General features: G+C 43.0%; 3 protein-coding genes across 4 annotated transcripts; 1 reads left to right on the forward strand and 2 right to left on the reverse strand.

Moving 5' to 3' along the window:
• Positions 1-8,140: 8,140 nt before the first annotated feature.
• On the reverse strand, positions 8,141-9,424 carry LOC127774434 (probable glutathione S-transferase GSTU6). Its single transcript, XM_052300680.1, has one exon. The coding sequence runs from the start codon at positions 9,102-9,104 to the stop codon at positions 8,352-8,354; it is 753 nt and encodes a 250-aa protein (XP_052156640.1). The 5' UTR covers positions 9,105-9,424; the 3' UTR covers positions 8,141-8,351.
• A 2,887-nt stretch (positions 9,425-12,311) lies between these two features.
• LOC127774416 (uncharacterized) lies at positions 12,312-18,124 on the forward strand. Of its 2 annotated transcripts, XM_052300669.1 has the most exons (15): positions 12,314-13,268; positions 13,775-13,901; positions 13,987-14,188; positions 14,763-14,849; positions 14,925-14,984; positions 15,103-15,189; positions 15,754-15,825; positions 15,978-16,033; positions 16,115-16,200; positions 16,728-16,818; positions 16,894-17,051; positions 17,128-17,219; positions 17,411-17,491; positions 17,583-17,656; positions 17,742-18,124. In XM_052300669.1, exons 1-15 carry the CDS (start codon positions 12,695-12,697, stop codon positions 17,815-17,817), a joined length of 1,923 nt encoding a protein of 640 aa, XP_052156629.1. In that variant the 5' UTR covers positions 12,314-12,694; the 3' UTR covers positions 17,818-18,124. The 2 variants fall into 2 exon arrangements, with proteins under 2 accessions (XP_052156622.1, XP_052156629.1); XM_052300662.1 differs by having other exon boundaries at positions 12,312-13,268; positions 17,583-18,124.
• Positions 18,125-18,353: 229 nt separating this feature from the next.
• LOC127774439 (uncharacterized) lies at positions 18,354-21,729 on the reverse strand. Its single transcript, XM_052300692.1, has 11 exons — positions 21,548-21,729; positions 21,350-21,415; positions 21,146-21,213; positions 20,939-20,972; positions 20,744-20,813; positions 20,549-20,606; positions 19,775-19,903; positions 19,325-19,416; positions 19,108-19,192; positions 18,761-18,833; positions 18,354-18,659 (listed from the first exon to the last, which is right to left on the reverse strand). The coding sequence occupies exons 1-11, from the start codon at positions 21,552-21,554 to the stop codon at positions 18,598-18,600; spliced, it is 744 nt and encodes a 247-aa protein (XP_052156652.1). The 5' UTR covers positions 21,555-21,729; the 3' UTR covers positions 18,354-18,597.
• Positions 21,730-23,749: the final 2,020 nt, after the last annotated feature.

A 23,749-nucleotide genomic window follows, 5' to 3' on the forward strand; every position in this document is an offset into this window, starting at 1 on the left:
CTATGGCTGGACACTGGTCTCATTACGTATCGAAGCCGCATCGTTACTAGAACTTGGCAGTGCCAGTGCGTATCTCCTCGTTGATGGGGAAGCTTAATTTGAGGGGTTTTATTTGTATCAAATATTTGTTATTCATTTGTTCCATTTTGTATTCGTTTTGTACCTATATTCGATTCTATTTTTATATCCGTGGTTTTTTATTTTAATTTTGATTCCGTAAAAATATGAAAACGGATATGGTAGAGCTAGTTTCCATTCGTTTCCGATTCATTTTCAGCCATCCTCCCTCCCTGTCCGATCCAGCTCTATCCATTTACTGAATTAATGGAATCAGTTATTCATGTAATCATAATCTATAAAATTTATGGTACCATACCATTTGTTGGCTAAATTCCCTCCACATGGACCTTTTGTTCTCAGCCCATTTGCAGCCCAAAAAGTCCAACAAATGTGAGCCATTGATCAAACTGTTGATCAACGGTTGAGATTACCTCATCCTTTAGGGATGGGAAGAAAAACCCTAGCCTCCATTGGAGGGAGAGCGAGCAGCAGTCTTTGAGGTGAAGAAACAACCAGCAAACACAAGAGAGAGGGAGAGGAGAGTGGAGAAGAAGTGCAGCTTGTTCAGCTTGGGGGCTCTTACCCGATCTTCATCAAGTCAACGATTGGAGGCTCAAACGTGGTTGGATTGGCACCAAACTTGGTGAGTTTGTTTCTCACTTTGAGCACTTCAATCTGGTCAGTTTGGATGAGGATTAGTTGAGTAGAGCGCCGGATTTGAGTGGTGGTTTGTAAGCTCGAGTCACTGAAATTACAGATTGTGCAATAGTTAATAAAGTGTCAGATTAAGGGGTCAAACGGTGTCCGATTAGGCTGTTTTTTTACAGCTTGGAAGGGAATCATAGAGCATCATTTCTGCCAAGTTTCGTGCAACTGTGGTTTGGAGATCTCAGCTGAGAACCGAAAAGGACAGAATCTGCTATTTCTCTACTTATTAGTTGATATACCTCTTGTTAGCTTTGATGGTTGAGATGTTGATAATGCCATGTAACTTGATGTTGTAGCTGCTGTTGTGATGTGTCTTTAGATATTATAGAGAAGACTACATTTGTACCCATTGTTGATTATAGTGGAAGCTTGGAGTGGACCGTTGGTCCCGTGGTTTTTTACTCCTCACACCGAGAAGGTTTTTCCACGTAAATCACTGTGTCTTGTGTGCATGTGTTTATTGTTATTCCGCTACTGATTTGCTAGTTGAAACTATCCTCAAAGTTCATGCCAAGATGAGGGGTTGATTGTGTGAAACATGTTTGCTGGTTGGTGAATTGTAGTTTGCACACTAAAAGTGTTTTTTGCGCAGTCCCAACACCATTTTCTTGCTGCACTTAACCAATGCATTTCTGGCTAAATTTACCATATGATTAATTATCTAAACAGCGTTTTCTTGTTGTTCATGTCATATATAGAGTTTCTAGACAGGGATCATATAACAGTACCGAAAGAAGTTCCTATATGGTGATTTATTAATGTTATCTAAAATAAAGATCATACTAGTAAATGAGTTTCTACTAACAGACCATGTTATATGAAGATCCTTAATATTCTTTACCCAATCATCAGTAATTAAACCATAACATATATCCTCACTCAGGTAGGCGCGTCACGTGATACGACTGAAACAAGAGGCCTCTCGGCGCGTCACGTGATACGACTGAAACGAGAGGCCTCTCGCTTTAGATTTTATGTTAGACAGAACATTGCATCCATGAAAGTAGATGCATGCATGGAAGGAGATGATATTCACTTTCGGGCAAATAAATCACCAAATATTTAGGGTGTATCTATACAGCTTTTAAAAAATTGAGTCAAATGTAAAGTACATTATAACTAGTATTATAAGTAGTATATGTAACTCGTACTCTCTCCGTTTTACAATGTAAGTCATTCTAGCATTTCTCATATTCATATTGATGTTAATGAATCTAGACATATATATCTATCTAGATTCATTAACATTAATATAAATGTGGAAAATGCTAGAATGACTTACATTGTGAAACGGAGGAAGTATATACTAAACAAAACATGGGTTCGATTCTTCCCGCTAATGTCCATTCTATTTTCTAAGCTATGCAGCTCTTTCCTTAAGTTTCTGTATATGTTTGCTCCGATCTGCTGCAGCCAAGGGCACCACTTGAGCCGTGCTAACATCGCTAGGCCAGGGCGAGGCTGGGCTGCAGCCTGCAGAAACCTCAAGGTCCAAGGAACTTAGTGCTCTCTCTGCACATCATTATACTTGGGCCTGCATCTAGACGATTGTAATTTGTAGGAAAAAGTACACCGATGGTCCCTCAACTTGTCATTGAGATACAAAATAGTCCTCCAACCGCAGAACCAGATATATAACGTGTCTCATCTTACAAAACGTTCACTTTAGATCCCTCAGTGGGTTTGACCCAGGTTTTATCTGACGTGGCGGCTGAATCAGCGTGGGACCTTATGTGGGTCCCACATGTCAGGATGCCATGTCATCACATTCTCTCTTTCCCCTCCTCCCCCTTCCTCCTCTCTCTCTCTCTCACTTCTCTCCTCCTTGGCAAGCCGGCCGGCAGGTGAGGAGGATGTCGCCGAAAGGCCCGGCGGGCGCGGTGAATCTGGTGTCGGCGCGGTGGCAGCTCACTTGGTGCCGGTACCCGATGCAGGAGTTGACGCTCCCGCACATCCTGCCGCCGCCGCTGGAGGTGTGGGGTTTCTTGGCGCCACCGGTTGGCTTGTCCTTGTGAAGCGGCGGCCTCCTGTCCGCAACGGTGCCGGTGGCGTGCTTCGCCGCCAGCGGCGGATCAAGCACGCCACCGGTGATGCCGGGCGCTTGATCCGCCAGACAGGACTGGACCTGCACGCCGCCACAATAGCACCGAAAAATCCCCCAAAAATTTTCGATGCAAAAACTGGATAGAAACATCGAACCCCAAGAACTCCCGTACGGTGCTTAAACCCTGAACCCTAATCATGCGATTCCCCGATCAATCCAACCAAGAAACCCATGAAAAAAGAAAAAAAAGAATCGCACAATAAGAAAAAAAACAGAAAGAGAGAGGAAAAAAATCCCCACCTTTCCATGGCCTCCAGCTCGAGGATGTTCTCCCCCCCCCCCCCCCCCCCCCCCCCCCGCGAATGAACCCTCCGCCTCCGCGCTCTCTGCCGCCGGTGCATCAGGGGTCGTAGCCGGCGCCCTCCTCCTCGGCGGCGGCGGCGGGGGAGGAGGAAGCTTCTCGAGCCTGCGGCTCCTGAGCTCGAGGTACTCTCCTCCTTGCCTCTTCTGCAGCGCGAGGGAGCAGGTGCGGGTGCACACCCCGAGCGGCGCGGGGGCAACGGCGGCGAGCTCCATGACTGCGGCGGCCACCACCTTGGCTTGGCGCATGTACTTGCCCATGGCTGGCCTTGCGCTCATACTTGTTGACGGTCGTTATCGATCAGTTTCAACCGTCAATATTACTAAAATAGGAGAGAACTAGTGATGCTTGCAATGCATAAGTATGTTAGAATAATAATATTCCACTAGTATTAGGTTTACTAACCTTTTGCAGAGAATGATCATAAAGTAGAGGAGAATCGACATCAACTCAGACGATAAATCAATCGGACGAAATCGAGAACCAGACTTGACTTGTGTGTGAATAGGCCAAGAACTCAGAATTGACACGATGAATTGGGCCAAAATTCATAAGTCTACGGAATGGAGCAATAGAGGAGGCCACCAGCCGAAATTGGGCTGGATTGGGCCAGCCCCAGGTTCGGCCGAACCAATCCTGGCGCCGTTGGATCCAGGTTTTGGCATGGACGTCCAGGATTGCATCCCAATAACGGTTGGAGGGCACTTCGGATAATTCCCCTTCCACAACCATCATAACTACCTCTATATAAGGAGCTCACTCTCTTCACTTCAACACACACCTTAAGCAATAGCTCTCTCATTTCTCTCAAGTTTAGTTTAGTAGTATCTAGCTGGTGGAATAGAATTAGAATAGGAGTCAGGAGTCCGGAAGCCTTCGGAAGAGTTCGGGTATGGCTGTAGTAGCTTTTCTCTTCTCTGTTGTAAGCTTTGTACTTTTATTAGAATACTCTTCTATATACATTTATGGTATTGAAATACTTTCACCTACTTTACATTATGTTCATGTTATACTGAATATACGACTAGCTTATCTAGCAGATGCTTTGGTGCGGGTATAATGTTTGCTTATGCAATTGCTCTATGTCGTGACGATGATATTAGAATAGTATCTGGTAGTTTAGATGTAGTGTCTAGATTACGGGATATCATTATTTGGGGTTATATATTGCGAATGAGAGGTGGGCCGCTGATGGTGACAGCTCACTACGTGTATTCCTCCGCGCCTATATATAATCCTAAGTTAATTTCCTGGGGAGGGTATTCCTCCGTATTTAGCCCCGGTTGTATGGTCATGACGGGCTGTCGTAAGGAACTCGGCAGTCAGGGGTGGCTTCTCGAAGTACCAGGAGGGCATCGAATAGAGGGTATTAGCTAGTATATCAGTTAACTAGAATGTATATATACTATGTATACTAGAAGTATATGAATAGATTTTCTTTCTCTTTTCTTTCGATTTAGCTTAGATGATATATTATGAGGATGAGTAGTTAAATGCTTGTGTGTCACTCTACCCTTGGATTATCTTAACCACTGCTTAGAATATGGTTATCACAAGTAATATATAAATTATTAGTTGAGTTCTCTGTACATGATCTTCCCACGGGATAAAATAAATACGATATCCTTGGAATACTCTCGGGTGAAATGCTACAATGGTATATCCGTGCGCTTGCGGATGAACTCTGTAACTATAATATACCAGAAGTATTTCTGCGCCATTGCTGGAAAATATATTTCTAGTAATGTCGTTAAGAAATACCAACAATACTCGACGAGACAGGAGAGGGTAGAGGAGGGGTAGTCGGAGAGGAAGTCGAGGAGGCAGGGGAGGTGGGGGCGAGCGCAGGTGCAGGGGAGGCGTGCGCCGAGGAGCGCGAGGATGCTGGCCGCGGCGGAGGCCGCCAACGCAACCCAGAGACAGGCCCAGACTAGTGCCACATCGAGGACGGCGCCATCCACCGCTCCGCCACGCCCGCCGCACCGGGGCACTGTGCCATAACCGCATGGTTGGCGAGCTTCCGCCGACAAGTGGGGCAGCGAGGACTTGTGGAAGCTAGAGCCCGTCGTCGACCTCATCAACCGCGGCGCCATCGGCATCATCCCAACTGCTTCCTCTCCCGCTTCGCCCCGCCGGCCTCCTCCCCCAACCGCCGCCTCGTCGCCCGTCGTCGGCCGCCGGACTCCCGCCTCTACCTCTGCGGCCACCGCCGTGGTGCCCGGCCCCCCCTCCGCCTGCGTGCCCAATGCCGCGGCGCCCACCCGCGTAGGGCCGCTTCACTAGCGGCGGCGACACAGACGCCATTCGCGTCCGAGAGAAGAGAAGAGAAGAGAGAGGAGTAATGGAGAGGAGGGGTAAGAGAGATGACGTGGCATCCTGACATGTGGGGCCACGTGGGTCTCATGCTGATTCAGCCGCCACGTAGTACAAAACCGGTGTCAAAACCACCGAAGGACCTATTGTGACCGGATTTGATTAGTTAAGTGATGTCGGATATCTGGTTTTGTGGTTGGGGGATGATTTTATAACTCGATGACAAGTTAAGGGACCTTCGGTGTACTTTTTCCAAATTTGTAAGGGAAGCAGAAGAGGGGCAATTGTCCTCATAAGCACTAGAGATATTGAAGAAATGTTGAAGAAATGATCAAATGATTTGAATTCAAATATTATAAAAATAATTTGAGAATAATGATTTAGCATGTGTATGTTTAATTTTAGAATGAAATAAATTGTAGATATAATTACTACTCCCTCCATCCCAAAATTTTTGATGCCGTTGACTTTTTTAGACATGTTAGACCGTTCGTCTTATTCAAAAATTTGAAGTAATTATTAATTCTTTTCCTATCATTTGATTCATTGTTAAATATGCTTTAATGTATACATATAGTTTTACATATTTCACAAAAGTTTTTGAATAAGACGAACAGCCAAACATGTTTAAAAAAGTCAACGGCGTCAAATATTTAGGGAAGGAGGGAGTATATACTTGCATGTTGTATGTTGAACTTTGTGTGCTTAATTAGTTCATGTGACATGTTTGCATGTAGGTTTTAGGAGTGCTAATAAATAGTTAAATACTATGCTTGCATGTTGAGCTTTAGATTATTAGTGGGTATTAGTCTTATAAAAGAAGAGATTAGAAAGCACGAATGTGGTGCCGTTTCAAGTAGGTAGAAAAACAAAAGGACTGCCTATATACTTCCTCCGTTTCACAATGTATGTCATTCTAGCATTCCCCACATTCATATTGATGTTAACGAATCTATATATATATATATTCATTAACATCAATATGAATGTGGGGAATGCTAGAATGACTTACATTGTGAAACGGAGGGAGTAGTATTTTACATAAAAATCATCTTACATATCTTATAAATTCCGGAACGTTGAATCGCTTTAAGATTCATTTTTTAGATATTGGATCTTTTATTAATCTGGCCTCTATATTCACAGAGCATATACACAACCAAAACCTACACAAGTCCTTTAACTACAAACCTAACACAGAGGAATACACAAACACACACAAAAAAAAAAAGCTAGAAGACTTAGCTTTAACCTTTATCAATGACTTGCTCTTTCCAACGCAGCATGAGAGGAGAAGATGAGAATCGAAACTAGTCCAAACTGCCTGTTATCACACCATCTTCGTCTCTATGGAACACAACCACCATCACTGCTTGTTGTTCGTGGTCATCACGGAGCTGTCCAGCATGACATGTACCTACCTTTACTGTCATGAGCTTGCCGGAGATGCTCCACAATCGTCGACATCTATCCGCAGCTAGACCTTGGCGCCGACGCTCACTGGGTTGCTACCACCTCTAGGGTACTACCATCGAAGAGTGTTCGCAGTCATTGTCCTTATCTACATCAGGCAAGCTGACAATCATCTCACCATCACCGACGACCACCTTCCCTGTCCTCACTTGGCCATGGTCAGAACCGGGTGACAGAGCTCGCCAAGTCATCGCTGCCCTAAGACGCCGCTACCGAGAGCATCCATCGCCGTTGTCACAAACTGTCGTGCACGAACCAAGCATCCACTACTGTTGCCGTGCACATCAACTGACCCGCTGTCACGAGGGAGGGCTAGCCCCAACCACTGTCCGTGGCCACCAACCCTCACCACCGGTGAATAGAGGAAGGGACAAAGGACTTATCCCATAACCACCCAACACCACTGCTACTCGCCGCCACCACAAAGGGAGGTGGCAGTGGAGGCGGTTGTTGCAGGTCGGCCTAGCGCTCCAGTTATGTGCGACGAAGGTGCGATGGCAGTGAGGGCGCATGATGTCAGTGTTCAGAACACCGACGGGCACCACCGGTGCCATCACCACTATCGCACCGGCAAACCATCATCAGACGCCGCTGGCACTGCTTGGCCGTCCGCTACTGGTCATTGTCACCACCACCATCAGCATCACCACTGCCGTGTCACTCTCCAGATACAAGTGAGCCTCGCTGGGCACCACCACACCTACATGAACAAACACCATCAGATCCGGAGCTCCCTCGGGCAGCTACTAGTGGATCCTGCCCTTAGTGGCACGACGGCCATCAAGCCGCCAAGAACCAAGCCACCACCCCACCGCGCGCAAGCAGGGCCCGTAGTTAGCGACCTGTGTCCAGCGCGATATATAATGGTTTTTATGATATTATTATTATTTATTTAGAACTAAAGTGTATTGAATAGAATAATTTGCCTTGGGACTATGTAATCGTTGCTTGATAGGACCAAGGAAGTAGCTGTTGATGCGGTCGTGTCCGGTTAAACATGGAGCGATGCGTTGGAAATGGACCAATTGGAAACGGACGCAGCAAGTGTCGGTCCAATGTCACGCACGCGGAAGAGCGTATCGATCCAATGTCACACGCGCGGGAGAGCGACCTAAACAGGCCCAACACGTACGAAACCGACTAAAATGAGGAGACGAACCGAAATCGGTGGAGGAGCACTATGTAACTTTTAGACAGAATCAGATTAAGATACGGACGCCGTACCAAAGATCCAACGAAACACCCAGTACATACGTAGTTACAAAACTAAAATATGTAGATAAACCAACAAATAACATTATTTTCATAGCAGTTTCTACGGAATTTATTGTTTATATATGCCAGACTTTTCTTCAGCTAAACAGAGCAGCGACGGACACATGGCCGGCCACCTCACTCGCTCGCCGCCGCCGCCGCCTGCAGATCGGCGTACCTCTTCTTGCCCGCCGCGATGAGGCGTTCGAGCGGCGGCATCGCCGCCTTGGCCTCCTCCAGCGCGCAGAACCGCTCCACCCACGCCGCCAGCAGCGGCGTCCTGTCCGCGTCCACGATCCTGACCCCGGTCGTCGGCTCCGACGCCAGCATCGCCGGCACGAACCCGCCGAGCGCCACGTCGACGAGCCCCACGCGCTCGCCGCCGAACCACCGCCCGCCCGCGCGCTCCCGGAGCGCGCCCTCCAGCGCGTCCAGCGCCGCGCGCGTCCGCGCCAGCGCCGCCGCCCTCTCCTCCCCGGTCTTCCCGCCGTCGTAGATCCCCATCCACCCGCTCAGCAGCTCGCCGTCGACGAAGGCGGCCCAGAAGCGGGCGACGGCGCGGGCGTAGGGGTCGTCGGCGGCGGGGAGGATCGTGGTGGCCGCGGCGGCGGAGGAGGAGGAGGAAGGGAAGGCCTCGTCGAGGTACTCGACGATGAGCATGGACTCGCAGACGGGCCTCCCGGCGTGGAGGAGGACGGGGACCTTGGCGTGGACGGGGTTGGCGGCGAGGAGGAGGTCGCTCTTGCCGGCGAGGTCCACCTCCACGTACTCGTAGCTGAGCCCCTTGAGGTTGAGCGCCAGGCGCACCCGGACCAGGAACGGGCTCCCCCACGCGCCGAGCACCGTCAGCTGCTCGCCGCCGCCTCCTGCTCCATCTCCGGCGGCAGCCATCGATCGGTGATCTCTTCACCTGCAGTCCAACGAGTACACGTACACCGATCACGCACGTTGGTTTTGAGTTCTTTGCTGCTGACCTTTACCTTGGTGATAAGGAGAAACGAGAATCAGTGGCTGCATATATAGTCCCTCTGTATGATTTTATAAGTTATTTGATTTTTTTAGTCAAACTTTTTTAAGTTTAAATAAGTTTATAAAAAAATATACTTATACCTTCATTCCGTATTTTCATTCTGTATAAAATAAACATATTATCAAAATATATTTAATGTTAAATTTAACGAAACCAATTTAATATCGTACATATTGTTATTTTTTTCCTATAAATTTAATTAAACTTAAACTTATGATATAAAACGGATGGCGTATTTGGAAGTGATATTATGTTTAGAGTCTGGACTCTGGACGGAACGGTGTGATGACCGGTGATGTGTCATGTCTCTGCGCCATCCACGGAAACATCAAACATTTTGGTGTTGAATAATACTCGTGTGACTCATGTTGTGCTTCCTTCAAGACGAAGCAGCAGCTAGATTTTTACACTTGCACGGTTGTATCTAGTTTGAATACTCGCATATGTGATTTTGTTTTTTTAATTACTAATTTGTTTCATTTTAAGTTAGAATAATCCATTGTGTAATTTTATTTTCCCCTAGAGAATGAGAGAAATGATAAGAGCCACTAAAATTACATTCGAGGGACAAGAAAAGTGACATGAAATATAAACAGAGCCATATATATTTTTTAGTTCTCTTCGATTGTTTAGGCATGCACCATTATCTAAACAGGGCCATGGCAATTTGATCGCTCCAAACGCTACATATTCTTCCATGTCTGATGCGTCATTATCAAAAGTGATGTACTCTTGTGGTTTCATAATTCGTTTTGATATCGACACGGTTTACAAAATAGATCTTTAACCTTATTTTCTATTATAATATAAAATAAATAAAATATATGTTTACTTTTATTATCGTACTTTTAAAAAAACAAATCTATATACGTTGGTCTAATTTCTTTAAAGTAAATATTTTTAAAGTTAAAATAGTCGAAATTACAAAAGTTTACCATTAATCTTGTTCAAAACGTAAGAATTATGAACCGTATATGTGATAGCAATGTCATACCACGTAAGCAGTCCACCTTCCAAGTTGACCATGGTTGATTCCCATGTCCCTCGTAGATGTGGTTTAATATGTAGATTGTCCTGAACAGAATGAACAGTGGTGATCTCTATGGTTGAGAATGATCCAGGCCGTCTAATGTAAATGGATGATTTATGATTTGTAATATCGCTCTATATGATCTCAATTGTCCGAGTAAAATCAATGGTTCTGACTTGTTGAAAGAGCGGTAGCCCCTCCACGACACAAGCTTCGACCGTTGTGGCAATTTCCCCTCACCCTTGCACCCTTGATCAAGCAGTGCACAGTGAGGAGCACTCCTTCTGGTGCAACACAATCGTGACCGGTGAAGTTGTTCATACACAGGTGTTGGGTCCTTATGTCCTACCTAGACTTTTCCGTCTATCCCTAGACTTTTCCGTCTATCTCCGATGCACCATCGTCAAAAGCAAAGTCATGTAATAGTAGGAATACCAGATGATGTAAGGGTTTCCAATATCCAAGTTGACCATGGGGTCCACGGTTCAACCCATGTCCAATTGTCCAACTTGTGAGCCGTGGTTTAGAAGCAATTAATGAACATGTATCTATTATGAATGATCGAGTTTGTTCAATATAAGTTGACACTCCGCATGGCTCCATGCGATCCTAATCGTTCGAGTAAAATCAACGACTCTGATTAGTTCGATCATTGTGACCATTTGTTTCCACTATGTTAGAAGAGCATTGGCCCCTCCGAGACACAAGCTCTAGCTATCGTAGCAGTTTCCCCCTCACCAATCACCATTGTTGGTCGTCAGCGTAGAGTAAGGAGCACTACTTCCAGTGCAACAAGGCATGGCCAACGAAGTTGTTCATACACCGATGTTGTCCTTATTTCCTACCTAGACCTAGATGTTCCCTTCCCTGTTGCACCATCATCAAAAGCGAAGTTGTGTAATAGTAGGAATATTGGATGACGTAAGAGGTCTCCAACATCCAAGTTGACTATGGGGGTACATGGTTCACCCGTGTCCAACTGTTTAACTTGTGGATTGTGGTTTAGAATAAATGAACACGTATCTATTGCAAATGATTGGGTTTGTTCAATATAAATTGATTCTCTATTCGCTAGTACGTCTCCATGTGATCCCAATTGTTCAAGTAAAACCAACTACTCCGATTAGCTTGATCAATATCTTGTCCATGTCCTGACCGTTTATTTCTATTGTATTAGAAGAATACTAGCCCCTCCAAGACACAAGCTCCAGCTTGGCCACCATCATAGAATAGGAAGCACTACTTCTAGGGTAGCATGAACGTGGTCAATGAAGTTGTGGATACATAATATTAAGTCCTTACGTCATATCTAGTATTGTTGTTTTCGATGTGCCATTGTCAAAAGTGAGGCTCCCAAATAGTACGAATGCTGGGTAGAGTAAGCGATTTTCAACATCCAAGTTTGATCATGGGTCCACGGTTCACCCCATATCCAACTATCCATTTTTTGGGTCAACGAATATGTATCTATTGCAAATGGTTGGTTTGGTTTTGTTCGAAACAAACAGGCACTGGATGATTCATCAGTACAGTTTTATGCAATCTAAATTGTCCATGTACAATGACTCCTATTAGGTGGAACTTGTTTATATCGTGACTATTTGTTTTTGCCTTGTTGGAAAAGCATTAGCCCCTCCGCGACACAATCTCTTGTCGTCGTTGCAATTTCTCCCCCCGTCCTCGTTGTCCGTTGTCCTTGAGTGAGGCGTGCTACTTCCGATACAGTATATATATGCCCAACGAAGTTATAGATATGCCAATTCTAAGTCTTTACGTCATACCAAGACTTCGATGTTGTTATCTACAATATGTCATCATTAAAAATGGCGCCCCATAATAATAGGAATGTAGGATGATGTGGCGGTTTATAACATCAAGTGTACTTCTGCCAAATTGGTCTACAGTTTGTGAGTTGTGGTTTAGGATCAACAAATAATCGGGTCCGTTCAGTATAAAACGAACGCTTTATGATTCGTGCTCACAGCTCCGTGAGATCAAAATCAACGGCTCCAATTATCTCCATCTCTCTGTCTCCGTATTGACCGTTCTTCTGCCTTGTCGGAAACTGCCTCCATTTCTTCACTACCCCTCCGCGACACAATCTCCGGCTGCCGCGCTAGTTGATTCCCCCTCGCCGTCGCCGGCCACCTCGCCGCCGCCGCCGCCGCCGCCGCCGGGGAGGTCCCTCCCCACGCCGTTCTCTGCGCCCCCCCAGATCGAGGCCTTGCTCGATCGAAGATCTTAGCCGGCGCAGCCGCGGAGGTGGCGCGCGGTGCCTGATTCCCCACCCAACCAAACCCTAGAGCCCAAATCCGGAGGGCGGGGATTTGCGCCGCCGCGGGCTGGTGCGAGTCTCCTCCAGGGCGTGGTCCCCCTCATGGCGCGGCGGCGCACGTGCGGGTGAGCTCGGGCCACCAGGCCATGGACGAGCTCAACCTGTTGCGGCAGCACCAGCACCAGCACCAGCACCACCTGGTGGTGCGCGGCCTCGGCGAGGAGATCGACCTCGAGATCGGCCCGGGCGACGACCCCTCCTTCCCCGGCGCGGCCCTCGTCGGCGTCACCCCCGGCGCGCACGACCCCGCGGACGACCACAAGAGCCTCCTCATCCCGTGCTCGCAGCCCGCCGCCGAGGGGCAGCCGCAGCCGACGCCGCCGCAGGTGGAGGAGCACGACGGGCTGCTACGGCTGCCGGGGCAAACCAAGAAGAAGAAGAAGGTGGTGAAGAAATGGAGGGAGGAGTGGGCGGACACCTACAAGTGGGCCTACGTCGCCGTGCACGACAACACCAGCAGGATCTTCTGCACCGTGTGCAAGGAGTACGGGCGGAAGCACCGCCGGAATCCCTACGGGAACGAGGGGAGCAGGAACATGCAGATGAGCGCGCTGGAGGAGCACAACAACAGCTTGCTGCACAAGGAGGCGCTGCGGTTGCAGACGGCGTCCAAGGAGAACGCGCAGCCCCCTGAGATCGAGAGGCCGGTATATGTCAAAGGTTGGTGTTGTTGCCTCAAGCCCTGTGATTATGCTGCGAGTTCGCCTGTGGTCTTCTATAAGAATAGGGGATGTGTACCAAATCCGTGCTTACAATTAGTACTATGGTGGTGTTTAGTTGTTTGGCAAAATGTCATTTTACTGATTTTAACAGTGAAAAATGTACTGGGTGAAATAGATAACATGACTTTTGATGCATAGTTTGGGCATATGTTGTTACATTTATCTATGACTTTGATATTCGTCACTTCATCCCATCCTGACAGTTCATGGAGGTAAAGTGTGTCTGTGCTCCGTGCAGTAGGAATATAGTGTAAATAATAAGTTGAAGCAATTTCCAGTTCTCCACTAAACTGAAGATGCTTGGCATTCCCTTGCATTTTAACTCCTTTATCAGCGAATGCACTCCATTTTCTATTAATTTGGAAGAAGTTAACCATATATTTATAAAAGTACTTACCTTAACTTTCAAGGTTATATCTGAATTGTGGCATCTACATTTTTCAGCTCTGTCGAAAACTGCAGCCTCTATACTTGAATCTATCCTAAAGAGGGACCCTCATGAAGCTGAGTTTATACAGTCTATCCAAGAGGTGGTTCATTCCTTGGAACCAGTTTTGGTGAAGAACTCCCAGTAACTCTCCTTCCCTCCTCCCCTCCCTGAGAAACAGTTTGCCTAAGACTCAAGTATAACATGATTTCTGATTGTGATGTTTCAGACATGTCCAAATTTTGGAGCGTTTGTTGGAACCTGAGAGATGCTTTATCTTCAGAGTTCCATGGGTTGATGATAGAGGTGAAGCACATGTAAATCGAGGCTTCCGTGTGCAGTTCAGTCAAGCGTTAGGTCCATGCAGAGGTGGTCTTCGTTTCCACCCTTCCATGACTTTGAGCGTAGCAAAATTTCTAGCTTTTGAGCAGGTAATATATTACTTGGTTCAAATATATTATCATGCAAATAGTCTGCTGCTGCTACCTGTCTTTTCATCATGTATGTCATTTGTGCTTTTTGTATGAAATTTCAGTTTTTCTGTTTCCGCATTACACTCCATTTGATTAAATGAATATCATGGTGGATGCCATGCACACAAACACGACTCAAGAACTGAGAAATGCAACTACCTGAACCTAAGTAGATACTGTCATATTGTAATGTTTTTTTTTTACTTTCCATCATTCCACATTGGATTCCTAATCCAGTGGCATGATTTTACTCATGATAGCCTTACATTTTTTTTCTTTTGATACTTGGGGGATCTGCACTGTTTCTTTTTTTTGTCTGTGAACTTCTGCCCAAAATTGTATCTTTTTTTTTCCAATAGAACACAATCAAACAAAGTTACATAAAATTAGGATGCTTGCTGTGCTATATGTTTATTTAGGATTTCATTATTGAGCACTATAATTGAAAGTAGAGTGCTTTAAATTGATGTGGAAATTAGAAACCGGCATGAAGCTTTTATAAAGCATTATAAACTTATTTCCTTTGATACAGACTCTAAAAAATGCTTTGTCACAATATAAACTTGGAGGAGCTGCTGGAGGGAGTGATTTTGATCCCAAGGGTAAAAGTGAAAGTGAGGTATTTGTGTCACATTTTGTTTCCTTTGGAAAATAGTATTTTACTGCACATAAATCTGAAAACGTTCTATTTCAGATAATGCGTTTTTGTCAAAGTTTCATGGATGAGCTGTATAGATATTTGGGGCCTGATCAGGTATTCCTATCAGATATAATATCATTTTTTTTAGATTATGACATTTTTCTATATTAGAAAAATGGAATCAAATTGTTTTGATCTAAATCAGATGATTTTGCTTAAAATCTTACTGCAGGATTTTCCTGCTGAAGATGTTGGTGTGGGTCCAAGAGAAATGGGTTATCTTTTTGGGCAGTATAGACGCCTTTCTGGTCATTTTCAGGTATAATAGTTGTTCTGCAATGATATGTTATTCGAAATACTGTTTGTCATCTTCTGCCGTTGCCTTTTATTTTGGGTATTCTGATTCTGACTAATTGAAAACTAAGGACCATTAACCAAAGGGAAATTAGTGACTGACCTTCCCTAGTTAGAGAGCATTATAACATTATCTTAAACTTCTTTTCATGTTCATCATGACGTCCTACTGGGTAGTGCTATATTATCATGCTGTGCAACTGTGGAATCAAATATTAGTTCCATGATATCTGAATGTAGTCAAGTTCAGATCATACTACAGGGATTGAGGAACAAAAAGGTGGTATTGCTCAATAGTTTGTTATAGCTTGGTTCATCTGTCCTGTATCTGGACATTTCTCTTCATTCTTGGTAAAATACACCATTTAGTAGTTCGGGAAGCGTGCGCGCAGAGAACGAGAGAAATCTTCTCTCGTTCACCAGCTGCAGAACGCAGCCCTACTTTAAGGCTATTGGTTTGCAGTTTGCTTTATATTTTTTCGTCAGTCTTTTCTCTTATTCTGTAGATTTCATTGCTATGCTTGTGCAGGGGAATTTTACAGGGCCTAAAATCTTCTGGTCTGGTTCTAGTTTCCGAACAGAAGCTACTGGATACGGACTGGTAAAGTGGTGCCTTAACATTTCCTGTGAGCAGAAACTATTGTATATCATGTTGCTTGCTACTATCATTCTTTCACAACTTACCCTTTTTGCTGCATATGTCAACTAGACAATTGTTCCTGTTGAAAAGAGTAATTTTATAACCTGTTGCAGGTATTCTTTGCACGTGTAGTGCTTGCTGATATGAACAAGGAACTCAAAGGATTAAGGTTTTAACATAGATCTATTTAGTTTATTTGTATATAGTTTTGTAACCATTTGGGACTTCCTAATGTGCATGGCTTCTGCAGATGTGTGATAAGTGGTTCTGGAAAGATAGCAATGCATGTATTGGAAAAGCTTCTGTCATGTGAAGCTATTCCTGTTACAGTTTCAGGTATACCATATACAGATTGAAACCTTAACATGGATTATCTTGCTAGGAAATAACATAAGGTAGTATGATAGGCAGGAGCATGACCTAGTACTACCATGATTTCACCAAGTAATTTTGTACATTTATCATGACTAAACCTTATGGGTTTGTCTGCCCCCAAGATGCAATGATTCACATCTTATTACTGCTTTTTACTTAACCTAGCTCATGTTTGATTTCCCAGAATTCTAATGGCCTTATTTATTTAATGACATATATAATGGTTTCTGTTCTTGTTCCTGGAACATTACCCTTGGTTTTTCCCTTACCGGTTGTCACATTGTAACCCAATCCTAAATAAGAATAATTCGTCTACTTGTACAAGAATAATTCGTCTACTTGTACAAGCAATTCTAATCAACAAGAGCTATCATAAATTATTTTTCTCTTACTGGCTGTCACATCGTAAACCAATCCTAATAAGAATAATTTGGTCTACTTGTACAATGGCAATTCTAATCAATGAAAACTATCATAAATTATTGCAGATTCGATGGGTTATTTGTTAGACACGGAAGGGTTTGATTACATGAAATATTCAGTTCTAAGGAACATCAAGGCTCAGCAAAGGAGCCTCAAGTGGGTAGATGCCTTAACTTATCCTTAGTTCATAAAGGTTTAGATTTTGACATACTATTCCATTTAACCAAACAGGGAATACTTGAAATCATATCCAAATGCCAAATATATAGATGATGCAAAGCCCTGGAGTGAGAAGTGTGACGTTGCATTCCCTTGTGCATCACAAAATGAGATTGACCAGGCGGAGGCTCTTGCAATAATTAACTCTGGCTGCCGTGTTCTTATAGAATGTACGGAATTTTGAATTTATCCTTTTGATCACTTCGTTCCATATCATCTACTGATTTATTTTTGGTCCTACTGAAGGTTCAAATATGCCTTGCACTGCTCAAGCAGTTGATATCCTACGAACAGCAAAAGTAGTTGTTGCTCCCGCAAAGGCAACTGCCGCTGGTGGGGTAATGCAAATGTTCTTATCAATCCTTCTGTGGTCAAAACTACATGATCCTAGAAGAATTGTGTTGCTCGTTTTTCTGCTGTTATAAATTAATTTGGGCGCACTGCTTTCTAAGTTAGATTGATGTATATTCCAGCTGAGCTTGGTCATGGTCCCTCTTTTGATCATGCCTTTGTTTCTCTCGTATGACAGGTAGCAGTTGGAGAACTCGAACTGAACCCTGAGTTCAGTTTGATGCAGTGGTCAGTGGAGGATTTTGAGAACAAAATACAGGTATAATCTGCTGCTCCTGCTTGTTGGCAAGCTACTCGTATTTACTAACTAGAAGACCTGCTGAAAGTCTTCTTTTTAAAAAAATAAACAGGATGCGGTGAAACAAACATATGACAGATCTATCAAAGCTGCTCAAGATTATGGAATCATGAAAGAGAACCCAGAGTTAGTTTTCTTCTTGTGCTCTGAGGATGTCTTCCTTTGTTTCCGCCTGGTTTCAACCCAGAAGCTGATCGATCTCTCTATGCAGGTCGTTGGTGCATGGTGCAAACATATGTTCGTTTCTTAATATTGCACAAGCCATGACTGATCAAGGATGTGCCTAGTGAGGCTGCTCAATAAGCAGAAATGGCGATTGTTGCAGTCCTGCAGGCATGATCTCACGGGAGCATAGGTTTTTGTTTATACATGCCCTCAAATCAATTTAGTGTTGAAAGCTTTCCCCTGGTAGGAAGCGAAGCTTGGGCCCATCGTAGAACAATATAGAAGAGCCCTTTGTTGTTGTATGTAGTCTCGTAGATCACCGATGTATTATCCATTCTTTCTTTTTTTTTTCTTTTTGAACTATGTATTGCCCATTCTTACCAACATCAATGCCAATGGGAGGAGGAAATAGAAGCAATTCTTTTTGTATCTAGATGGTGTCATCTGAATGAAAGTAATTTATCAGCAGTTAATCATACACAAACATATCTATGCCTTGAATGGATCAGCAGAACTCTGGTTGCTTCACGAGCTATAAACCAATTATCCTCAAGATAAAAGCAAACCAAACTTCTACATGCTTTTGTTTTGTTTGAACTCGAGCGTCAAATTTGCAGACTTGCTTAATGATGCAGCATTCACAGCAAGAAGGTAAATGTGGGTTCAAACCGACCAAAAACACAATAGATTACATAACGAAGTAAATTACGCAGCCGCTGTATGTTCATCTTTAATACACTCAAATCACATTGATGATAACCTCTCGAAGGTATTCATCAGCAGGCAACCAATTCATGGGAAAACGCACAAAATGGTAGGCTTCACCTATAATATTATATAACCACATTGTGCTTCCCTAAAACATTTTTGCTCAAAGTGTCCTCTTCTATGGTCTTGAAGCCTTAAGCGGCCGACTTGCCTGACTGTTCTGCTAAGTAATGCTCAAGCATGTCCTCTTCGTCATCTGTACAGATTATGACACCAGGTTATTGTAAGGTAAGTTTCGCTTCCAAACTACACAAATTGTTGTAGGCAAGAAAGAATATCCTCGAAGTGAAAATTTACCATCGAAGTCTTCATCAAAGTCGATGTCTTCCTCTTCTTCCTCCTCTTCGTCAGCAGTGGTACTTGCTCCTTTCTGGAAAGAAAATTTCAAATATGTGAGACTTACAATCGTACAAAGATTCAAAGATCAATAACAAAAATAATATAAACAAAATATACTGGTGGCTATGCATGCCCTTAACTGGAAAAGGGGAAAACATGCAATACAGTATTTAAAAAATCTAATATACTCCCTCCGTTCCTAAATATAAAGGATTTTGGTTGGATGTGACGTATCTTAGTACTACGTATCTAGACCATCCAACCAAAATCCCTTATATTTAGGGACAGGGAGTAGGATTAAGTACCATTGCATGCCTTCCACTTTCAAAATACTGTCTTCCTGAGAGTTTCTTTTCCTTCGGAGCTGTAAGAGCTGACTCTGGCATAAGCCTGCACATGAAAAAAAATTTGTTTATGAGAACATGTTTTGGCACTTGAAATTTCAAGATCAAATGCTTAGCCTGCCATTTGTGAAGATGACTCCATGATGACATCAAGAGAAAGCTAAATAAAGAATCTTACTTGGCACGCTGTAGCGCCAATTCAGCTTCAAAACGATCTCTCCAAGCCAGAAAGCTCTCTACAGTAACAGCTTCACCATGGGGCACAATGACCTATAAATGTTCCATTATAAAGTACATTGCATGAGAAAGATAAATACTGCAGAGGGGCAGAATAATAAATGGCTAACAATCTTAGATTATATAATACAGAAAATAACAGTAACCGTGGAATTTGATCATGAAGTGGCTCAGCAGTCAGTACGACAAGCATAACTACCGCTCTGAGAAATGCATCCTAGACTAGCTCCAGTGTGTGATGAAATATATGTACTCTTAATTGGAAAATAATTAATCATGTGCAAATAAGTCACAGTCTGAAGCTTGGCCAAATATTCATTTCATCTTCTTATCACAGATGGTCACAAAAAAGAAATCATTAAACTTGCCAAAGGGAATAAGTTAGCTATACCTCCTCTTCTTCTGCCTCATTTTCTTCAGATTCCCCATCTCCAGCATTCTGTCCATATTTCTCACTTAACCAATCTTGTGCTGATGTGACAAGAGTATAGACCATAGCCATGCCGAGATTTTCAGTTGCCTAAACCATGGGGATAATAAACAGAGCATGACAAGGCATATCAGGTGATTTTTAATGAATATACCTGATAGACAAGAATAGACTCCGAACATCGTCTATTCAATTTAAGCACAATATATTCAATATCAACATAATATTTGAATGAATATTCGTGAAGTCACAGTGAGCATTTTACAAATCCTATATACAGGCATGACAGTGGCAGTAGAAGCAGGTAATAAAAGTAGTTTGTAGTAGTAAATAGTAAAAAAAAAACAATAACTGCCCAAGTTTATTTGACTCATTCTGAAACTTTTATCTTCAGATGAACTTAGCGCATACTCCCTCCATCCCAAAAAGAGTTTAAAAGACTACCACGTCCTTCAAAATATGTGGAGAAAACGAGAAGGGGGAAAAAACGAGGAGGACGGAGTACTATTGATTCAATGGTTAGAACGAGAAGAAAAGGATGTAATATTTAAGAGGTCTAATGGACCACTCTAAAATTACACTCTTTTAGGGATAAATTCTTAAGCTAAAACTACACTCTTTTAGGGATAAATTCTTAAGCTAAAACTACACTCTTTTAGGGACAGAGGAAGTAAGTTGTTTTGCACACAGTTGACAGTTAGATTGACAACAAACTTGAGCCAAGTACTTGCATACCTCTTGCTCAAGCTTTTCTTTCAAGGATGCAAGATCTTCTGATTTCATTCCCCGTACACTGCATGGAAGTTTTGCAATTCAACTGTAAGAGTTGGAAAGCATATAAGCACACATCTTGCATAAAGATACCATGAAATTTAATGGCGCTAAGCTTGCTTCCAACCAATGCTGGATCACCAAGTTAAAAAACAGAACCTTTTGACATTCAAAAGCGGAGGCTCATCCGGATATTTTTCGGTGTGTGCAAAAATCAGAGCCAGTTGGACTGCAAAGCAAGGATGGATGACACAATTACAATAATAATTGAATAAATCAAGAAATACAGAATATCTAAATGTTCCTTTTCTCTTATTTTAATATAATATTGATAATGATAAAATTAGTCTTTACCTGGCACATAAGCCGACTCATCGAAATCATCATCCTAACCAAGTGAAAAGGAAAAGATCGTTAATTTCACCAAACTAATCATAAGACAACTGACGAAACTGCAACATCTCTTCAATTCCAAGAGTTCCTATTGCCAACTATACTTTAGGTCATAACTGAATGAAGAATCGAGGAAGTGATACATATGGTAGGATCCCCGGCACAAACCTGAGGGGAGAGCACGATCTGGAAGCAGCGAGCCGTGGTGCTGAGCCCGCTCTCGCTGGGGTCGATCTCTGCATCATCATCATCATCATCATCAAATTCCCAATTCCCAGGTTAAATTCCGCAAGCAACAAGCTATAGAGCAAGCAAAGAACTAGTATTGTGCAGGGGGAAGATTAAAAAAAGAAAAAGAAAAAGAGAGAGAACCCTTGATGTCGTCCATGAGGATGGCCTGCAGGGCCTCCACCTCCATCTCCTGCTCCTGCTCGTAATCTTCTCCGGCGCCACCGCCGCCGCCATACGCAGGGGCACACAGACACACGACGAGGTGAGCAATCATACAAAAACGAGGAAAAGCGCGCGCGGCGGAGGAGGAGGAGGAGGTCGAGGATTTGGGGTTCGTACCAGCCATGATCGGTGGCTTCCTGGCTCAGCTCTCCTGCTCTGCTCTGGAGGAGGAGACGAGACGTCAGTAGGGAGGGCAGGCGGCGGCGGCGGCGGCGGCGTGCGTCGCCGGAAGACGAGGAGGAGGTAGAGGGGGGAGTTCGATCCGATGCCGATGGATTGGGCCACGTATTGGGCCGGAACCCCAAATAACGCGTGTGATGTACTGATGTGGTCACGAAAACCTTTTGTTTTTATCTCCCCTGTATATCTCTCCTGTATATCTCTATCACTACTATTATAAAAATTGAATATGTTTTTGTTAAGATTTTGTTACGTCATCTGTGTTTGAGTTGGTTTTATAAAGATATAGATTTATTGAATAAGTTATGGTATCATGAAACACTATTTGTATTTAACTCAAACATATGAAGCTAGCTACAGGGTTTTTTCACGTTTGTCACGACAAATATATACTGCTGATGGAAACCGAGTCAGTCTCAGTATCAATATGCATTGCAATTACAGAACACCTTGACGAAAACCGAGTCAGTCTTGGTGTCAACACATATACATGCATAGATACATATTGCGAGAGTAATTTTTCAGTTGCTGCCAAAAAGTTTTCTCTGTTTAACTAAAAAAATATTTGAGCGTGTTATTTATTTCAGATTGCAATTAAAAAAAACTCCTTCGTGCTAAAATATAACAAACGTTGTTACAAATATAGCTAAAAACCAGCATGTTCACTCCAAAGACAAGGAATTATTATACCACATTAATAAAAAAGAAAAAATATACACCATTAGTAGCACTCTTCCCGATTTTAATTTATCTACGTCAAACATAAAAATTGAAGATGTTTCCGCCGATATTTTGGTGCGTCATTTGTATTTGACTCGGTTTTCAAGTTCGTTTGCTTTTAGAAATACATAAAAAGTGATATAAGAAATCCTTTTAAAAAACTCGCATGTTAACTTAGGAGAAGAGTTAGACTCTTAATTGCTTCAGAACTCTTGCCAAGTCATAAGAAAGCAACACACAAGATATGACCATCATCCTAATAAAAGTTTCAAACTAGATATCAATACTATCAAAATGTATAACGCCGTTGTCTATTCCCACAATGTTTGACCATTCGTCTTATTTAAAAAATTAATATAAATATGAAAAAGTATATGTTCAGATTATAATTTATTTGATGATACAACAAGTCACAACAAAATTTATGATATTTATATAATTTTTTTAATAAGATGAATGGTCAAACGTTGTGCGAAAAGTCAAAGGCGTCATAATTTTGAAATGGAGGATGTACTTTTTAGAAAAAAAATTAACATAATATGATTAAAATAGTATTCACCCATCGCAACGCACGGACATTTTTCTAGTAACCTATACAATAAATCCCACTTAGAGCAAGTTTAATAGTATAGCCCACTACTAGCCCCAAATCATCTATAACCAATGTAATAGCCAATTCATACAGTAGTTAGTTACTATACTATTAATACCTGGTCCCACCTGTCATATACATATTACGTCTTAAAGTCCGTGCTGCAGCTAGCTACAGATCTGTAGCCCGCTGCTCTTCTCTCTCTTCCTTTATCTCTTCAAAATATGTTTATAGCCGGTTTATAGCCTGCTATTGCACCTGCTCTTAGGGTGTGTTCGGCACCCCTTTTTCCCAACCCATCTTCCTCGTTTTCCGCGCGCACGCTTTTCAAACTATTAAACGGTGTATTTTTTGCAAAAAGTTTCTATAAAAAATTGCTTAAAAATCATATTAATCCATTTTTGAAAAAAAAAGCAAATACTTAATTAATCACATGCTAATGCACTGCTCCGTTTTCCGTGGTAGGGTTGGGAACCAGCGTATGCAAACACACCCTTAGTTTAGTTATTAAGTATCTTCTCTCATGTGGTGCTTTCACATTACGTTAATTATTTACGTCCATTGGATTTACACTTAATGTCTAAGATCATCCCAAAGTCACTTTATTTTGTTTCGCTCGGATTTCTCATGTTTTATTCATGTATTTACTTCTTCTCATCATGCACAACCATGCAACCTTCAATTAATCAAGCAAACAATAGGCCACCAAATGCTATGCATGAACGTAAACGGTCTTCTTTTTAATTTTGTGAATAGCATAATGAACATATCACATACTATATAGGATAGCCTATACATTTATAGTTGTGTCTCTAAATTACATTAAA

This window comes from Oryza glaberrima, chromosome 1, assembly GCF_000147395.1.
Source record: "Oryza glaberrima chromosome 1, OglaRS2, whole genome shotgun sequence".
Taxonomy (NCBI): Eukaryota; Viridiplantae; Streptophyta; class Magnoliopsida; order Poales; family Poaceae; genus Oryza; species Oryza glaberrima.